General features: G+C 40.3%; 1 protein-coding gene across 3 annotated transcripts in view; it reads right to left on the bottom strand.

Moving 5' to 3' along the window:
- The window catches only part of ppp3cb (protein phosphatase 3, catalytic subunit, beta isozyme), a 42,877-nt gene that overhangs the window by 20,781 nt on the left and 2,662 nt on the right, over window positions 1–19,434 (bottom strand). For all 3 annotated transcript variants that reach the window (XM_061048852.1, XM_061048854.1, XM_061048853.1), the window contains exons 2-4: window positions 7,181–7,381; window positions 4,032–4,156; window positions 1,722–1,833 (exon numbers count right to left, since the gene is read on the bottom strand). In XM_061048852.1, coding sequence (XP_060904835.1) covers window positions 1,722–1,833; window positions 4,032–4,156; window positions 7,181–7,381 — 438 coding nt within the window. The remainder of the gene's footprint in view (window positions 1–1,721; window positions 1,834–4,031; window positions 4,157–7,180; window positions 7,382–19,434) is intronic.

The following is a 19,434-nucleotide window of genomic DNA, read 5'->3' as shown; positions in this document are numbered from 1 at the left end:
GCACCTATAAAACGACAGCGGTGTGAAAATGTTTGCTTGTTTGAGGTTGTGTTCACATCTCTGACAGACTGTAATCGAGTTCACATGAATCGTGCCCCAGACATCCTCTTCAAGCGGACTTGGGCATGGTACAGTACATTTGTGTTCACACTGATCAAATGAACCAGACTTTGGGGTCAAGTGTACTCAGATCAGGGACCAGATCTCTAATGTGAAACCATCATTGATCAATGAAACGCCATGCCATGTTTTTACTGTTGTAATCCATTCTGCTTTTTCAATGGGACAATGCCCATCCCTTCAAAATGTCATATCATGTTTTCTGCTACCATGCCAATTCCAAGCAGTCAGATCTAAATTCACATTTAGCCTTTTTTTAACGTGTCAGTCAGAGCAGAGCAGTAACACAGAGTTTGGTGGGTCATATACTCTCACCACAAGCTTGGCATGTATCTAAATGTTGGTAATTAGTTCCTCTGTTGCTTTAAACCTTTCTTTTCTTCACTTACAAAGTCTCTGGCTGTGTCCATACATACTTTCATTCATACTGAATATGACGTCATATTGAGTCAGTAGTACATTCTGAAAGTAGCTACACACATTTGTATGTTGCTAAGCTAATGACATACTAACAGTCAGGTTAGTGGGCAGTATGCAGTAAAGACTTTGTTTTAATTAATAGAAATATGACAGAATATTCATTTTTAATATCCCAAGTCTTTTCAGTTGCTGATCAATCAAGAAGCAATTAAATGATGGAAATATTTTGGATGCTTTCCCTTGTAGGATTTGCAAACATGGAACACAGCAGTAATATCGTTAGAGTCAGGACCACACTAACCCAGACCAAGACAAACCCGAGACCAGAGTGCTCAGAGACCGAGACAAGACCAAGACATTTAGGGATCAAGACCGAGTCAAGACCAAGACCGAGACAAGACCAAGGCCATAAATATAATTTTACAATAATCAACTTGTGTGCAGAGGGTGTGTCTCTCGACACCTTAACACATACAAGGTATTTTCCTTAATGACAGTAATGACTTTGAAAAATCGCCTTCCAAGTCAAGTCAAGTTTATTTATAGCACATGTCATACAACAGGCGTAGACTTAATGTGCTGTCAGTGGTGGTCTTGACCATTCTTGATTTAAAATCCGGAGTCCACCCAGTCTGAGACCAAGACAAAACCAAGTAAAAATGCTTTTGATTCCAAGACCTTCAAAAAGTCTGATTTCGAGTACTACAACACTAAGCAGTAATAACATTATAGCATTTGAGCTTTCTACCATGAGCATGATGTCAGACTAAAATGGCTGCCAATTCAACGTGGTTCACTTGGGGCCTTATGGGTCTCTGTTTAGAGCCAGCCACAAGTGGCCATTTGACACTTGAAGTTTGCAGCTTGGTTTTCAGCCAACTCATGGCAGCCAACATACAGCTCGTACAGCTAACATGGGGATCTCTTTTTTTGTCAAAATGAACAGTCGTCCTCTACAGCAGATTTATTACAAGATATAACTTTAAACTACAGCCTACAAACTATTTGTCTGCTTGCTTCAGTTCTCACAGAAAGAGCTGATTTAGATGGGTAGGATGGTATGATGTTAAAGAGGATAAAGAACAAGAGGGAGAAAAGTTACAGATGAAGGAGGCACTGACCAAAGGTAGAGTAAAAGAAGGATCAAAAATACATTTAGACAACAACACAAATTTACTCACATTCTTGTTTGAAGGTAAAATATTCCGTCAGATGTCTACATTCATGGTTTCCCCGTAGAAGAAAGAGTGTCTTTGGGTAGAGGATTTTCAGTGACCACAGGTACAACACACACTTCAGGTTCACAAGGGAAGAGAAAGAAAAACAGGAATAGAGGTGAGAAACTTTATAAGAAGAAGCATATGAAGAATATGAAGAATTTTGGTGACAATGTCATGCATTAGCAATCATTGCAGCTAATAGACATTTACTCTAGTATTCAATACTGCTGTGGAAATACTGTATGTGTATTTTCTGATAGTGTTTGATTAGAGTAGTTTCACAATATATGCAGGGAAGTCCAGGGATGCCACCATGGTAGGAGGATTTTTATTATTTTGGAGGGAACACATCCAGGCACAACTTGTCATGTAAGACTTTAGACTTTATTGTCCTCATGGGGAAATTCATTTTCACATCACCATTTCTGTCTAAAACAGACAGTTCCCACAAAAGAACATGCATACAAAAAACACAGAGTACAACACGGAGATATTTTGACATTTCCATTTCTGTATTTATTTAACAACGATAAATAATGTGTTTATAATGATTTTTATTGGTGCTGGTGCTTACTAGTTTTCAGAGGCGTATCCAGAAGGGTGGTCAGGGGATGTGATTGGCGACCCCAGGTGCCACCCCTAAAAGCCTAAACTGTGATTGGCTATTTGCCCTGTCAAAGGCGGGACTTGACTGAAACCAACTATTATTTTGCAAAGGATGCTAGAAGTTTTCTCTACATATCAATGAAGCATATTTTCTTTTGTTTGTACTTTAAATTGTAAGTCAAAACGTGCACATTGATTTCATAAGACGGGTGTAAAGGAAAGTAATGCACTCTGTCTTACTTGCAATGAACTAACTGGTAATGTGTCGGGACCAAAACATTGCAGGTTAGACTGTGCAGGAGTTAGCATGCTCTTTTCAAAGTAAAGTTGTGACGTTGACCATAAGTCTTCTTTTTGTGTCGTTAAAAAATTAAGCTAATGTTGCCATTATCTCTTGTTCTAAAGTAGAAATGATTGGTCAGGGTAAATAATTGATATTTATTTGTGTGAGTTTGTGTACACATCACACTTCAGGCCATCCCTGCATAAGTCAGTGCCCCAGTTGGTCCGCCGCAGTCCAAAAAGTCTGGACACGCCCCTGCTAGTTTTATATTTCGGGGTTGAGCTAGGCTAGTTGTACACCCTAGTATTTATACTGATCCTTCAAATTCCTGCCTCCAATGTTCCTAAGTGAGTTTTCCTCATCTTACTCTTGTCAAGAAAGGAATAGAATGTATTTCCCAACACCCTATTATGTCATTTGCGATAGTGTTACAAATTAGGCAGTGTTGATAGTTAATAATCACGTGAGGCAGAGCTTCACTTGAAGTCATTTCACTTCCAATTAACCCAATTCAAACTGAAAAGTTGAAGACAGGAAGAATAACAATGGAGCCGTTACTAGTGAATAGTATTTGAATGAACCATCCACAGAGCTGAAAGAAAACTGGTCCTTCCCCAAGTCTAAAGATAGACACAATCCCGATTTTGATAAGAGCCATCCCAGATGGAGCCTGCTGATTGAGTTGAACAGGAAAAATGAAATGAGAACAGATGTGGCTGTGTCCTACATCTTTCTGCATACGAAATCTCCGAACATGTTTTCATCTTATCATTTTGTTCTTCAGATTAATAGCTCAGAGGGTGTTCCCTCAACTTAACACAAAATGATCTAAGTTAAGGCTGCTGCCAATGTGCCCTCTGTGTGCAAGAAAGGAGGCAGAAATATTGTTGAATTATTCATTTTTAGTTCATATCTGCAAGACAATGTAACCACAAAATCACTATTACACTCACATATCTTAAACATGTAAAATGTCCAACTAACCCCGAGACGAACTATTTCCATATTTCCGTTAGCTGCACATCAAATCCTTTCATTGAATATTCGACTTTAATAATCCAATCATTTGAAATGTTCTTACCTTTGTATCTGTATCTGTCTGTATTTGCAGAGGTACATTATGGTGTCTTAATGGTAATATAAAGAACTTTTGTATACTGATAATATGACAGCACAGTGCATCAACTGTGTCTCTCAGTAGTAAAATACAGCGTGCTCATGGAGAGCGTGGAATAGATTTCATGTCTACACTAACATGGACAGTGATTTTGTTGTAAGCCAATCATATGTACAATAAAATACTTTTTCATACCAGGAAATATAGAGACATGTTGAGATACATTGTGTAGTAAGTATGTGCAGTTCAAAGCCTCCATCTTTACCTCAATACTAAAGTAGCCTCTGTCCACATAGTCCCCCAGGAAGAGGTAGCGTGTATTGGCAGGAGAACCTCCCACTTCAAACAACTTCATCAGGTCGAAGAACTGGCCGTGAATGTCTCCACACACTGTGAAAAAAAACACAAACGAACTTAAAGACCTGAGTTTTCAGCTGCCACAGGTTAGGTGTCAGGTGTGGTGTCATCCTTGATTTTGTTGGACAAGCCCCTCACCTTCATGTCAGTGCCCATTGGTCTGGCCAACAAACCTAACCAGCCCACCTTTGCATGCAGCCTATTGGCTGAAATACATATATGTGGATGTATCTGATTGGTTGTCTTTACCTTGTTGATTTTTTTTTACCTTTTTCTTAATTTCGTACCTACCCTTTTTAAATGATGTTTACAATCTGTCTCTTGATGACCCCAGTGAAGACCACAAACCGAAACGCGTCAGCCTAATTTGTTAATAAAGTTGATCTTTGTACTACAAGTGTTGCTGGAGCTTTTTGACCTCTTCTAGCTTCTAGGTCAGGCATCTACAATTTAGTAAAGAAGTCTCTTGCTTAGTGGTTCCATATGGACAGATTTGCATCTTTTTTAAACATTGCTCATCTTTCCAATAAATAGCAAAGTAAAAAAATTAGTAATAAGAATAAATCTTATCATCAATTTCAGTTCTCTATTTAAATACTTAAAAGGAAGGTGTGCATCAAGGATCTTGAAAAGGCCCACTGACAAACGCTAATGATATCATTACTTTAGAGCATTGACAGTTTACAGCTGATACATACAGACTGATTGCTTACACACCATTCGAACATATGGTTATGACCTCATATGTTGTCTTACAGAAACCTATTTTTTTACAATTTATTATTCATTTATAATAGCTTACAGTAGCTTTGGTATTGTGCTAAAACTAGATCTAGTTCATCATTAGCTAGAACATATCAGCATCCTTCAGCGCACCACTTAAAGTGATTTATTTGTTGAAGAAAGTGATAAATAAATGATTTTATATCGAGCAATCAGACTTTTTCGTCTGATGCTTTGTTACATTTTGATGGCTGTATTTCAAACAATTTTCCACAGATTGGATCCAAAGACACATTTTTAAGTATTGATTAATATAAGGATAAAGTTCCTTTCTGCGACCATTTTCCTGTAGCCGTTTTACACGTACCTGGTTGTCTCTCCATGTGCTTTTCATGTTAATGTGTCATTTTTTGTCTACTCCTAAGCATTCACTTTTATTGGAACTAGAAATTGGGAATGCAAAATGGCTTGAGAGACATTTAGCTGTACCTGTCTGCTTCCTCAGACCAGCCTCACTGTTTCAGTAGTCTTAATGAAGCCTGTCAGTTGAGATATCAGTCATTCACCTGCCTGTCTGTTCACTTGTCAAACTTCAAGCATTTCAAGAAATAGTTCATCAAAGTACAAGACTGTTCAGAGTATGTCCCCGACATGATACCCTGCATGAACGCTCTTGCACAATTTTTCAAAAGTTTTTGTCACTTAAATGTGTTGGCAAATCGTAGCCAGTTCTCAGGTGGGTGTTTCAGTGTCAGAATCTGTAGAAGTGAAAAAGTTTGAAACAGGCATCAATATGTTACTCATTGGGAATGAGCAGGTTTGAGAACCTCTGCACTAAGCTCCTCGTGATCCGCTGTCTCTCCATCTGCCTGTCTGTCTGTACTTGTCCCCGGGGAACATGTACCTGTGAAAGCCGAGCTGTGTTCCCACACTGCGTGGGCACAACAACCCACATAAATTTACCTCATGACTCTCATTTGCATAAATGGACACACACACACACACACACACACACACACACACACACACACACACACACCAGCAGACATACACAGGTACATTATAGCAGTGTCAGAAGGTTGACAGTGCCTGCGTCTGCCTGGCTGCTTGTCTGTTTTCTGTGTCCCCATCTGAATGGTTGTTTTCTGTTTTGTTCTTCATCGATCTCCCCTCACCTCCTCCTCGCTCCGGTAATGTCCTCGGTTCATATCATTTTGCTGGCATGGGAATACATGGCAATATAACCAAAAGCTACAGCGCCTGCTATTGTAAGGCACATGGGTGCCAATCAGTTCTGTCAGTGAAGTGTGACTGAACAACAGTTCATATTAAGGGGTGGCAGATCCATGCGGCAGATTAATATTTCAATGAATGGAAAATGCTTAATTAATACATAATAACAGATCATTTTTGCTTTTTCGAGCCACAGCCCCATTCCTCCGTCTCCATCGCTGTTTGACTGTTGCTATCTGTGCTCACTGCCCACTCTGCTTAAATTTGATTCATAAGAACAGATATTTCGCTTTTTGATGTTCAAGTAGCAACAATCCCTTATTCACATTCCTGTTGACAGTTAAATGAGAGGACCGGTACTACAATCCTGCTGCATGGTAAACACTGAGATCAAACCACAGGTTGTTAATTTAGTGAAACAGAGGGAAAAGATACAACCTTAAGATAATAGAATCGGCATATAAGCACAAGTCAAGCTCATTTTCTGATACAATGTATCAGGTGTGTCTGAATTTAAAACTGGAGTGTAAAAATCACAGTCCAACATCTTAGCTGGGTTAAGAACCAGACTATCTTTGTTAAGAAACTCAGCAGTGATTCTCGGAAGTTCAACTTCCTGCCTTAGTGAAGCACACATCCCTCTTTGATATGGCAAAGTGAGCTGTTATTGATTTATGTTGAGGTTTATTTTTGGGCATCCTACGCCTTCAGTTGAGAGAAAAGAGTGGACAGAGTCATGAGTTCCTTCTTTTCTTTCATAATAAAATCAGGTTTTCACAGGGGGGTTGATGACATATACATCCTGCAACCTGTGCACGACCATTGACTGCATAGTGCACTATCAGTACAATCTCTTGTAATGACACGGCTTCATTATGTTTTCTGTTTACCAGTATTTTCTTCTCTGCTATTTCTTTTTTTTTTTTGATACTGTGAATATGCCAAACTACTCCACACGTAGCACGGATGTCTGCCATTTCCGCTTTGTGTAATCCGTCCAACAGGGACAGCCTCTGACCATGAGCGACATTCTAGCTGCACTATTAATGTACTCTGAATTCAAGACTATTACCCACATTATTTTTCCTCCCTATGCCGTACCTGTGACTGGCGCCTCAATATCCAACATTGTGCGCTCTTGACGCAGGATGGCAGCGCCCTCATCGATGATGCGCAGTGCCACGGCCTCCTCTAGACGGCCCTCCTTTGTGAGGTGAGCTTTGAGCAGGTCCACCCGCGGCCGGCCCTCGGTGTCAAAGACCTCTTTCATGGTAAGCCGGTGGGCCAGGGGGAAGGGGACCGCTGGAGAGGGAGGTTGGGAGGACAGAGAGGAGAAGAAAGTGAAAATACGGTTTAAAAAGAGGAGAATCAAAGATCGACGAATACAGGAGGATATATTATTACAGATATGAAAAAGTGGAAGGGGAGTTTGAATATTTGTATTGATTGAGATGAGGGAGGCGAACCAGAAGCAATGGAAGATATTGTTTATTAAATGCGGAGTATTCCTTGTTCTATATAAAATCTGGACCACAAACAGGAGGATTTGATTGTGTGTGTGTGTGTTTGCATAACTGCATGTGTGATAGCGTGTGCACGTGCCTTCTGCATGCGTGTGAGTCTTATGGAGGCCTAGGTGGGTTGAAGCAGGGGCTGCAAGAGTTATCAGAGCTGCCTTCCTCTGTTCTGTAGTAATGTCTCTCTGCGTCTCTGCCTCTGTTCTGCAGTAATGTCTTTCTTACATAATGAAGGCCCCCAGGGTGCTGATGGAGCGGGGGGTTGACTGACGACGGGGGTGATACAGCAAGAGTGCACTGCTGCACGTGCAGGGTAACATAAACACATATGAAAGACACGCTCGACAAAACAGACACACACTGATGAGCGGTCTTAACAAGCACAGACTCAGTGGCAAGAAACAAAAGGCAGAGGCACAGAGGCGCAGGGACGCATGCGCACATCACGTATGGCACAATGCTGTTAACATGCATGATTGGACATGTGTGTGTGTGTGAGCCTACAGTGGAATGCACACATAGTCAAGCTCATAAAAGGTATTGTTATGCAGGATCCACAGAGCCAGTTGGAGCCCCACCAGTGCTAACACAGATAATGGCCTAGATCACAAACTAAAAACTAGGCCTCTCTCTCTCTCTCTCTCTCTCTCTCTCTCTTTCTCACACACACACACACACACACACACTTCCATTCTGTCACTTTGTCACTGTTTTGCTCTCTCCTCTTTTGCCCCTTCCTTGTTTTGCTCCTGCTTACTTCCCTCTCTTTTGGTCCCTTTAACAGAACACAACAAGCCTTCAGTTAACTTGAGTTTCATGGTTACATTTCAATGCGATGCTCACATTGTTGTTGTTTTTTACAGTAAGGGAAGCTCAACAAACACATGAAACCACACTGCATAGTTTGACGTGATCTCCACTAAAACAGTAGCATCATTAAGCCAGTATGACTCAATGAACTTTAAAGAGTCCTTTTGGTTTGTGTTGATTTTGGCACCCCTTGTGGTAACAAAGTGGTACCTCTGTTTTTCTTTTCTGATCTTCTCCTGAACATTTGGAATAAATGTTTTTTGATGAACTGTTGTCTTTAAAGAAAAACAGATTTCACTCGGGGCTTGGTAACATGATTGCCAAGTTCTGCACCTGCAGCAGCCAGCGTCCAGAACTCATTCGATCCTTTGCCTCAACAGTAGAACTGCTGTAGGGATGAAACCAGTGAGACTTCTTACTCCCCCTCATCCTTTACCTTACAGCTGGACTGAAGACAGCACCACTTTAACCACCCAAATGTGCACATTTTTTATTAATGTTTGATCTTTGTATTCATACTTTTTGTCCACCTTTATTAACACTGAAGTAAATATTAGTTATATGCACAACGTGGTGCCCTGTGCAAGCCCTTCATCAGCCACTTACTGAAGCTCAGCCGTTGTTTTTGGGGCCGATAATTGGGATACTTTTCCTGTCATTGGCACCATTACACATTGGCCCGTTTGTCAATCACTGATTCCTGAAGACGTGCGCCACCCGGAAGCCTAACAAAGCGTTAATAAGGGCGCACTCTAAAGCTAACTTCACATACCAGCACACACACACACAGTGGAAATCTCAACACTAACAATGCATCTAAAGCAGTGGTATTCACATGGAGTAGCAGCATACCGTCACAATATAAAAGCCAGTCTTAGCCGAGGTTCCAGAGAGTGCACAAGTTTGTTGTCCTGCAACTCAGGTAAGGCTCAATCATAGACTGTATACAAATGAACAGTAGGGACCGGCTTGATGAGCTGCAGTATAGACGTCATTCTGCTAATGAAAACACACATTTACCTTACTGATAAATGCCATAAATCCCCACAAGAGAACAGATTATTGATTGAGATGGTTTGAAGTTATGGAAGGTAAATGACTCATGTTTTGGTCAGTCATGGCATTTTGTACCGTTTTATAGCATCACATAACAGGTTACACAAAGTCAAAAGATGACTTGAACAGTATATGCATGATAATAGCTTTTATGAAGAAACCGCTGCTTGAGAAAAATGTTCCTAATTTGCATTTTGATTTTATCGTTTGAGGGGTATATGGCATGTTCTGCAGCCCGTCAGTAGGGGGAGCTCTAATCCTCTCATCTGTACTTGATTTTTAATGTTGAAAGGCAAACGTTAGTATGCTAACACACTAAACTAAGAAGATATACTCTTAATCTAGCTTTTACATAAATCATCATCCATTTTTTATTTCTGTCAAAATCCTAAATGATATTTGGTTTTAGGGCTTTACAGACATAAGATTCATACACAAACATCAACCAGACATGCCAGATGGCCCATAAACATTAAACATCTAAGGATCACTTGTACAGCTGGGAGCTGTGATATATTCAATGTCAACACATTTTGTCTGCATTCATATTTTGCACCAGACACAAATTCTGATGCATAATGCATCCTTTATTTACTGATCATACACGGAGTAAAGAGAATGTGGGTAAAAGACACAATCTGTAGGCAGCAAAACTACAGGAACTATATCATACATTTGGAAAAGAGCAACGGTAGGTCAAAGGCGGAGCTTTCGGAAAAGGACGCTGAGCACTGTGCTTGTTCTCCGGGCGGCCGCCTGCTTCTCGCTTTCTCCTCATTGAAAATGGGGGCGCTCAGAAGAAAACGCTAGGTGGACACGGGGCCTAAAGCAATACTTCCTATAGGCCTATTTAGTTGAAATATCACCTAGAACAAAGAGGGTCAGCCAAGATACTGATGTTAACAAAAGCACAAACATGCTTCATATCCTCGTGTTTTCTTTTCAAAACTGGTTGTTTAAAGTGAATCGTATTGATTTTATTGTTAAGTCAGTTATGCAAGTTTAGCATGAGAGAGGGGGGAGAGAACATTTGAATCTTTTTAGGTAAACAAAGGTTGAGCTGCTAAAAGTCAAAAGTGTATCAGAACAATTTAAACAATCGTGTCATTGTTCAAATTTCAATTTCAATCATATTTTGTTCTTGAGTATGTGCAGAAGAAATGACACCCACTGCAATACAACATGCTGAGTGTCTTTGACGGCTCTGGATCAACCAGCCTATACGTGCAGTAGATAAGTGAGACCAACCTTGAATATCTATCTGTCACAGAATTTTAGGATAGCTGGCTCTTTGCTTGACCTTTCAACTTTAAAACATCTAGTTAAATGTAATCCTGTTTCTCTCTAAAGCCCCTTTCACACATGTGCTGTACTCAAGAACATTTCTTAACGTCAAAGTGGACTGCTTTTGTGACAATCTGTTAACAATCTTACTTTTTCCTTTCAGCTCCCAAGGACAATGTATGCAAGCTCAGGTGAGCCGATTTGTGAAAGAAGCAGGAAATAGTCCTGAACATTTATCACGCGTGAGTGGGCAGTGATTAAATTGTTCAGCCTCATTTTACTCTTTACTTGTCCTTTGTTTGTCCTAATGACCTTATAGTGATATTAACCCAGAAACAGACGTAATTTCAGAACACTCCTCCCCCTCACCTGAACCAAACAAGTCGTAAGAGCTCATCCGACATCCGGTTTTCTCCTGCTATGAGGTGCATGTGTCCTAAAATTATCTAGAAAACGGAGGGCCAGGTTGATCAAAAGTACACCATCAAGATAAAAGCTATGGGATAGGATCAAACTTTGAAATCGGGTTGTTCAACAGAAAAAAAGGACAACATATCGGACAAGATATGGTAATCCAATCCGGGTTTTAAACCAGATAAATCCTCCAGTTTGTGTTGTTCAAAACTTTTGAGTAGGATTAGTATTACTTTGATTCAAAGCAGCAGAGGGCTGGCTTCAGACTGGATTACAAGAAGAAAAAAAAACTATTACACTGGTTAAACGAAACAACATGTTACAAAGTAGTGGATATTTGAAGACAATTTTTTAAATATATTTTCACAAGAATGCTGCTTTTCTTCAGTGACAGAGTGGATTAGGTAGACATAATGGTTGTAAAACATGAGGGATTTTATACCCATAATATATTTCTCCAGATGCAGAAGTGGAGTACAGAGCAACAGAGTCTGCTATACGACGCTATAATGAGAATATTTGCCTTCATACCAATGCTACATGTAGTTCTTCAGAATCACACTATCAACAAAAGAGCAGAGAAAAGCAAGCAGGCGAACAGAACTCATGATGCAGCTGCTTAATCACGTGCACAGAGATCGTAGCGGTCGCATGCATTACAGTCTATGCACCGATTGCAGGGAATAAACTTCACCACCTCCTCCCACTTGCTGGAGGGGAATTCTTCTCACATCAGCTCACTCTGACTTCTGAGGAAAAAATACAAGCGGGCTGGCAGGAAAAACTGCAGAGTGAAATATTCGACTGTTTGTAATCGCACATGAAGCTGCTGCTAAAACTATAAGGAGTTTTTCAGGAGTTTTGTGCAAGTGTGAAAGCCCTTTGGTGTAGTGTATAAAGTCCCCTCTTGAGCACTGGTTAATCTGAATTTGGCAATCCTTTAAAAGTCTGTCTGGATCAGGTTGATCCAGTTTTTCTTTGGAAAACTGGGATTAAAGTGAGCTTGATTACGTTACCTTGATTGAAAAAAAGTGGACTACCAAATCCAGATACTTTTATCCAGATTAAACCCTTTGAACAACCGGGGCCCAGGAGTTCATATGTGAAAAGGCTTTAGACAGATGTCTACACCCTTTAGTTAAGTCATTTTAGTAGAATATTACAGCAGAGTCTTGTTACGCTACCTTTAACCACTGTTGGTACAAACTGTATAGATAGCATAAAAGAGGGCTTTTCTATTTTAAAGCTCCTGTGAGGAGTTTTGGGGGGGTCATGAAAAAGACTGAAATGAATGAGGATGACTCTCTGAGCTTCTGACACAAACAAACAAAGTCCATAAATCAAATTATAACTTATTTTCATATTGTAATGACTCCCCAAAAAAGTATTTCCGTGGTAAAGAATCTCAATAAGTGATACATTGACTGTTGAATGTTAAATGACCCCACAGGGGTCGCCAAATTGACACAAACTAAAAGTTCCATACAGTAGTGGGCTGCCATAAGACCTGAGATTCATCCATATGACAGTAATTTTGTGTTAAGAGTAGTATATTGGGATATTACTGTATCATAACAGATTGCAGACACAGTACATATTCAAGCACCACGACCCCCCTTCCCCCCCTCAAAGAGCCCTGCAATGCGATACTCAACTAATGTCTTTCCACAAAGACCCGGAGAAACCGAAAGAGTCGCGCTGCAAGTGAGGACACCCACCTAATGTAGCTGTTATTTGCTCAAATTTGGAGAGGAGAGAATACATATTTATCTGATTGCTGCGCCACAATTCACTTTCATTGTAAATACTGACACCTGCTCCGACACGAGGAGAAGGCGCTGCTGTTTAATCAGTGAGTGTGAGAGTCCCTGCTCTGAGCCAAAAGTGCAGAACACCGGAGGACTCAATCTGAGCCATTGTCAGTCACAAATAAGTGTTTAACGCTCGCTTTATTTAACTGACAATGTGTACTGAAACTGTTGATGACCGTCTGGAATAAAATCTATGTTGTGTCAGAATGTAATACCGATGTCGGTATTGATACCTGTTTACCGCCCTACCCTGCCTCACAGAAGATTTAAGAACTTTTAAAAACAAAACAAAAAAGATTCAGTTATAAGCTCTACACATGCTGAGTTACTCAGATACTATCCCACCTGTCGGAGAATTCAGAGGGCAAATTTAATCAATGCTAGCTATAAGCACATGAACGGATCAGCTCATGATGGTAGTAACATGAATTATCAAAAGAGCACAAAGTCTATAAATCCTAGCCTTCATCATGTAAAGTTACACATGTTACAGTTTTCTATTCCCTATTGTTGATATTTACAGTAACTTATACAGGTAGATAGTACAATGTTGCAAAATTGCAAGCTTGTCATGTGACAACCTCAAACCGTAAATGCTACCTCTCTGTGGAGTAACAAAATGTGATACGATAAGATTCATCTATAACTGTCATTTTTACAAAAGCAACCAATTGAATGAATGGATGGTGTGTGAGGTGAGGTGAGCTTGACAAAGGGGTGTCAGAGGAGTAAAGAGGTGAAAGCATCTTTAGCTTCTTCCTCGTGTACTTTGTACTGGTTTTGTCTGCTGGCCTCCTCTCCATAGCTGAGCTCCCTTGTGTTGAATTTATTAAGCATCAAAACTGCCAGCTCAGCAGCGCTGTGAGGGGGGAGCCTGTGAGAAAATGTATGACACAGCTTTCAACCAAATCTCCTAAATTTGTTTGGGCTGGCCTAATAGCCTAACGGAGCAGAATCTGATCAGAATCATCTCATTATTGTGTGCGTCCTCCCTAATGGCTAAAGTTAATTATGTTGATATTTCATCAGTTTTAATAACACATGGCCCACCGTTCACAACGAGGGAATGAAGGATGGAGGAAGTGACAGGTAACAGAGAGATTGCAGAAACGACTGTAGAAGTCACCAGTGATCCATCTGCCCTTATTTTGTCTGTCCCCCAAAATATGACAAAATGGAAACAAAGCATCACAAATATACTTCTCAATGAATGGGTTGTTAGATAATTGAAAGAAAGGGGAAATCTCTTTGACGCTGGGAAATAAATGTGTAGGATTAAATGACAAGAAGTTGCAAAAAAGCAACAGAAAAACTAACTTCAGAAGCACATACAGAATAAAGCCCTGTTTATGCAACATGCAGTGATGTTATGACCTACAACGTTTATTTCAGTACAATATGGTGCCTGCTCACACTGTACCTGTCAGGTGTTCATCAACTGAGACTGACTAGAACTGATGGCATGCCTGTATTTGTGTTTTTGTCTGTTAGTTGTGCCCTCTGCAGTACCTCATCTAAATATCACACAAACACACACACACACACACACACACACACACACACACACTTCAATAGCGGGGCCTCTACTACGAAGCAAGATTAGTGCTTACTGAGGAAACTTCAGGTTTAACTCTTTGTTTTCAGAACTACAAGGGTTGTTCACTTCTTACCAGGGTAGGTTGCCACGGTAACTTGTGCTGAACCTGCTCTGGAGCAGGTTATGTTGGGGTTAGGAGATCGCTTTGTAGAAAGAAATGTCCAATGACCAATCAGATCCTGACCTAAGAGCTCTGTGAGCTGATTGCGAGAGAGGAGGCTGGAGAGAGATCGATGATTTTACTGAAAAAGTTTTTATGAATGAAAGTTTTTATTTGTGCTTTATTGAGATCATCAAACAACACAGACTGAAAAAGCACCAGAGCCTTGTAGTTATTAACTATCGCTTTTAAAATAGCTTTCATTTGTTACCGTAGGGGATGCAGCTAAAATATTATGTCTTCAATTTTCAGACACATCTCAGTAGTAAATCTGTGCAACAAATTAGTTTATGGGAGATTTAGTCAGATCTCACAGATCTTCGTTTGGCCGCTTAGCGAGGTCTTAATTGTCCGGGTAAGTGATGCCAAGTAACTGAAAGATAGCCTGGGTGTGTTGAACTCGCTTTGTAACACAGGCCTCAGTTCATCCTCCTGCCTGTTTCTTCATGAATTAAATGAAGGAGAAAAGTTGGAGCAGTGAACAGCAGAGGTTGAGGTGCATTAGAGAGAAGTGATGCGGTGGTTCACACGTGTATGTGTGTGTCTGTGTGTTTACCATCTTTGACCCAGATCAGCTAACACAGTTCCATGGGTCTTTGAAGGTGGTGGTGGTGGTGTGTGTGTGGGGGGGGGAGACAACCTAAGATGTGTTTGAAGTTCTTCAATTAATTCACACTTCACACATGATAGAGCATCTGTACACACACACACACACACACACACACACACACACACACACGCACACACACACTCTCATTCACACACACGCACACATGTACAGACTGAATCAACAGAAACAACGGCCCATCCCCTAACAGCATGTCCTCATTAGACAATCCCTCTCTCTCTCTCTCTCTCTCTCTCTCTCTCTCTCTCTCTCTCTCTCTGTCTCTCTCTCTCTCTCTCTCTCTCTCTCTGGAGTACCTTCTCTATAAATAGCCCCTGCCCTGCCACCCTCCCCACAAGGCACACAGACTGGCCAAGGTGGGAACCCTTGCTCACAAGGATAACACAAAAATCCATTAAACCCCCAAAAACATACACACACACACACACACACACACACACACACATACACACAGCTAACATAGTTTACACATCGCTCTGAGGAGAACTATGAGGGAATGGAACAGCATGTTACACTCAAATGAAATATGCCCAGTTTGCCCTTAGCATTGCCAGAGGTGATCTGTGCTTTGTGTGTGTGTGTGTGTGTGTGTGTGTGTGTGTGTGTGTGTGTGTGTGTGTGTGCACGCGCGCGTGTGCGTGTTTGTCTGGGCGTGCATGAGGGTTTGTGCATGCATGAATGGATATATGCATGAGCGCATTTTGGATATGCACTTAGCCTTAGTAAACACTCTTCACATATTCATTGATACCTTTAAAGGTCAGAACTCTCTAACGACAAATATTGCCTTTCAACCCTGCAACTAAACGACTGAATAGGGACACATTTTCTCATGTGAGACTTTAAGGGAGCTTGACCTTGGTTGCAGAAAGAATTCAGTATTTTCGAACAATCAGTATGTTTACATGCAGTTAGAGAGAGTTGACTTATTGTGTTAGTTCGACCAAAACTGGACTTTTAAAATGTATGTGAACATGTAAGTGAATTGGACTAACACTATAGCTAATGTGGATGGAACTTCATTAACTCTTGCATGTACTCTTCTCAATAGGACCCAAGCTGGCCTAAAGGCGTTCTATGCATGCTCCGAAGTTCTTGTGCGGGGCTTTGACCTGCTAGTTGAACACCCTAATAAACAGTATAAAGGCATAGCTTAGCAGAAGCTGCGTTGCCTTCAGATATCACCATAAGCTAGAGGGACATCGTGTATCAGATTTGTACCAAAGGTAAGGGTAGAGTATGTATCAAATGTGGGTAAGCTGTAAAAATGTCCATGTTTACATCATTTGACAATAAATGGATTCTCCCCCCCGTTGCTTGGGACAAAGACAATAGTTCAATTAAACTGCGTTACAGAGCTAAAAAGTGTAGCTTGACTTAACTGTGCGTGTAAACGTAGGTTACTGAATGCTAGCCTTCCATCAATGGATAACAGCCGACTTGAACAGATATGAAAATATCAAACAGATTTTGGCTATATCTGATATCTACTATCAATCAGAGTAGCACACTTCCACCCTATCCAATTTATGAAAGACATTTGGCAGTAAAATGATCTGTTTGTAGCCTCCCTGCATTATGTTTGCACATACAGTATGCCAAGTAGTGTAGCAGGTAAAAGCCCAGGAGTGATAAGTGTAGCAACTGACAAAAATCAGCAACAGAAGTCTGCTTATGTGACCAAAAAATTTACTTAATGTGTACTAACGTACTTACTTCAAATCACTAAATTTCACTTTTCACACCTTATGAAAAGGCAAACACTTGCAGTTAGGCCAACTTTAAACTCTGTTGTAGTTGGCACATGGGAAATGGAAAAGCAGGGCCTGACCGATATGATTTTTTGGGGCCGATATCCCCATTTAATAGGGCAGAAAAAAAAATCCATTCTAAAATATCGACCAATACCTTTGTTAGATCTATGTTCGATCCATATAGATAGATATAGATGTACACATTTTTCATTTTGATCCCTCAGATCAAACACTTGTGTAAAAGATATACAACCAAGACACTCGACTGGAAAGTAACTGTGCATGAACGTGCATCACTGCTTGACACTCTGGAGAGTGATTATGCTTTTTATAGTCCATATAGCGCCCTTCACTGGTCAAAGTGAACTGCTAGTGTAATACAATGAAACGCAAATGAAAATAAATCCAGTGATATCGGTGCATATCTGCAATAAAATTAGCGGATACCGATAGTCATTTGATATGATAATATCGGACGATATTATCGGCTGCCCGATCAATTGGTTGGGCTCTAATGGAAAATAATACATTCTAACTTTATGACATCTATAATCATCCATTTTTATTGGTTAGGTAGCAGAAAGGAGTTGATTTATATTATATATAAATCAATTATTAGAATTTCTGCATTGTATTACAGTATGATATAAAATTTGTAAATTTCAAGTACCGACGTGACTAATAAAATAAAGTATGTACCGTCACCATTTAGATCTGGTCTGCCCTACATATTATTTTATGGATATGTAATATAGTGTAGGTTTCAGAAATCTTCTCCAACCACATTAAGAAAACAGGGGCGTTTGTTAATGTTACCACAGACATGAATACAGCACAAAGGCACTGCGATTAAAATGACAAGAAATGGGGGGAAAATAAGCTAGTCCTAAGATATATCAAGCTGCTACCAAGCTTGATCCTTCTATTTGTTCAGGCTTGTTGTGGATTTACTGGTTGTACCACTCCAGGATAAGAATGGCAATCAATCTGTTTCACAGCAAAGAAAGCTCCAAGCTCTGTGAGTGTCCCAGTAACCCATGACTGTGAGCCAGCTAGCTTGCACGATTCATGGATGCTGAAAGTAGCTGATATGTGGAATGCAGCCATCTTCATTGTTACTTATCACATCTGTGCTTCTGCTGGGAGCAAGGTCTACAAGCCAGAGGTTGTTATGAGTTATCGTAATGCTTGGGTATCTTTGGGTTTTCATGTGCGCCTTAAACTCTGAACCTCACTCACAAACCTCCCCAATATGTTCAATGTGCTAAAGTGATAGTACTGACAGTGTTAGACTTTTCAAATGTCATTGCTCTGAAATACTGTCATGATGTATTTTTTTGACAGTTGTACTTTTGAGATTATGCTTTTACCTTTTTCAAGGCGTCTATGTGTAAGGCCTACTGTGTCATACTTTAATCCTACCCTGAAGGCCTTTATGAGCTACCCTCCTCAGCTACTGTACTGTGCCTACTCTCACTACACTTCACACTGGACGTTGAAACCCTCTCCCGTTTGCCACCAAGAACTCTGGACTAATAACTCTGAAGCTATCTATTCAAAAGTACACTCAGTTTACTGCACATTGCACATATTGCACAAGTTTACTTTTTCTTTAAATTTTCTTTTATTTTATTTTATTTGCCATTTTGTTTTGTACCTTTTGCACAATTTAGAATGTATTACTGTAAATATTATTTATCTTATTTTACCTCATTTTATTTGATCTATTTTACCTTATCTTATTTTACCTTATTTTGGTTGTATTGCACCGTGGGACGGAGACAAACGCAATTTCGATTCCACTGTATGTCTGGCATATTTTGAAATTGACAATAAAGTTGACTTTGACTTTGACATTTACTGGTAACACTGTCATGGTGGTAGGGTGGAAGGTACACATCTAAGATTGCTTGGTGTTGACACAGTCACAGGTTTGGCTTTGACAACAGTGAATACTGGTGCATAGACTTGTAGTGATCATTCATCTGTTACCAACGATAAACAGATTCCATGTTGTCCAGTTGTGGAAACAGTCAAGGTCCTGGTTTGAGAAATCAGAGGCAGAACTTATAATATGTTTCAACAAAGAAATTACACTTTTAAGTAAAAGTCACATTCTCAGATTGACTATAAAGCTGCTGGTTTTTCACACACAAATGTGTCTTCATGATATGTGATTCACAAAAGTGTGAGAAGTCCATTGGTTAACTGAGAATATGCTGTCCAACCACTCAGAAGTATGAAACATTACCTTGTCTTTCTTTTAATCACTCCACCCCCCCCCCCTTGCCTTCCTTCTCTTTCCCTTCAGCCTCCTCCATGGC

The sequence above is a fragment of the Labrus mixtus genome, chromosome 10, assembly GCF_963584025.1.
Source record: "Labrus mixtus chromosome 10, fLabMix1.1, whole genome shotgun sequence".
Taxonomy (NCBI): Eukaryota; Metazoa; Chordata; class Actinopteri; order Labriformes; family Labridae; genus Labrus; species Labrus mixtus.
This window is presented reverse-complemented; position numbering and strand designations above follow the sequence as displayed.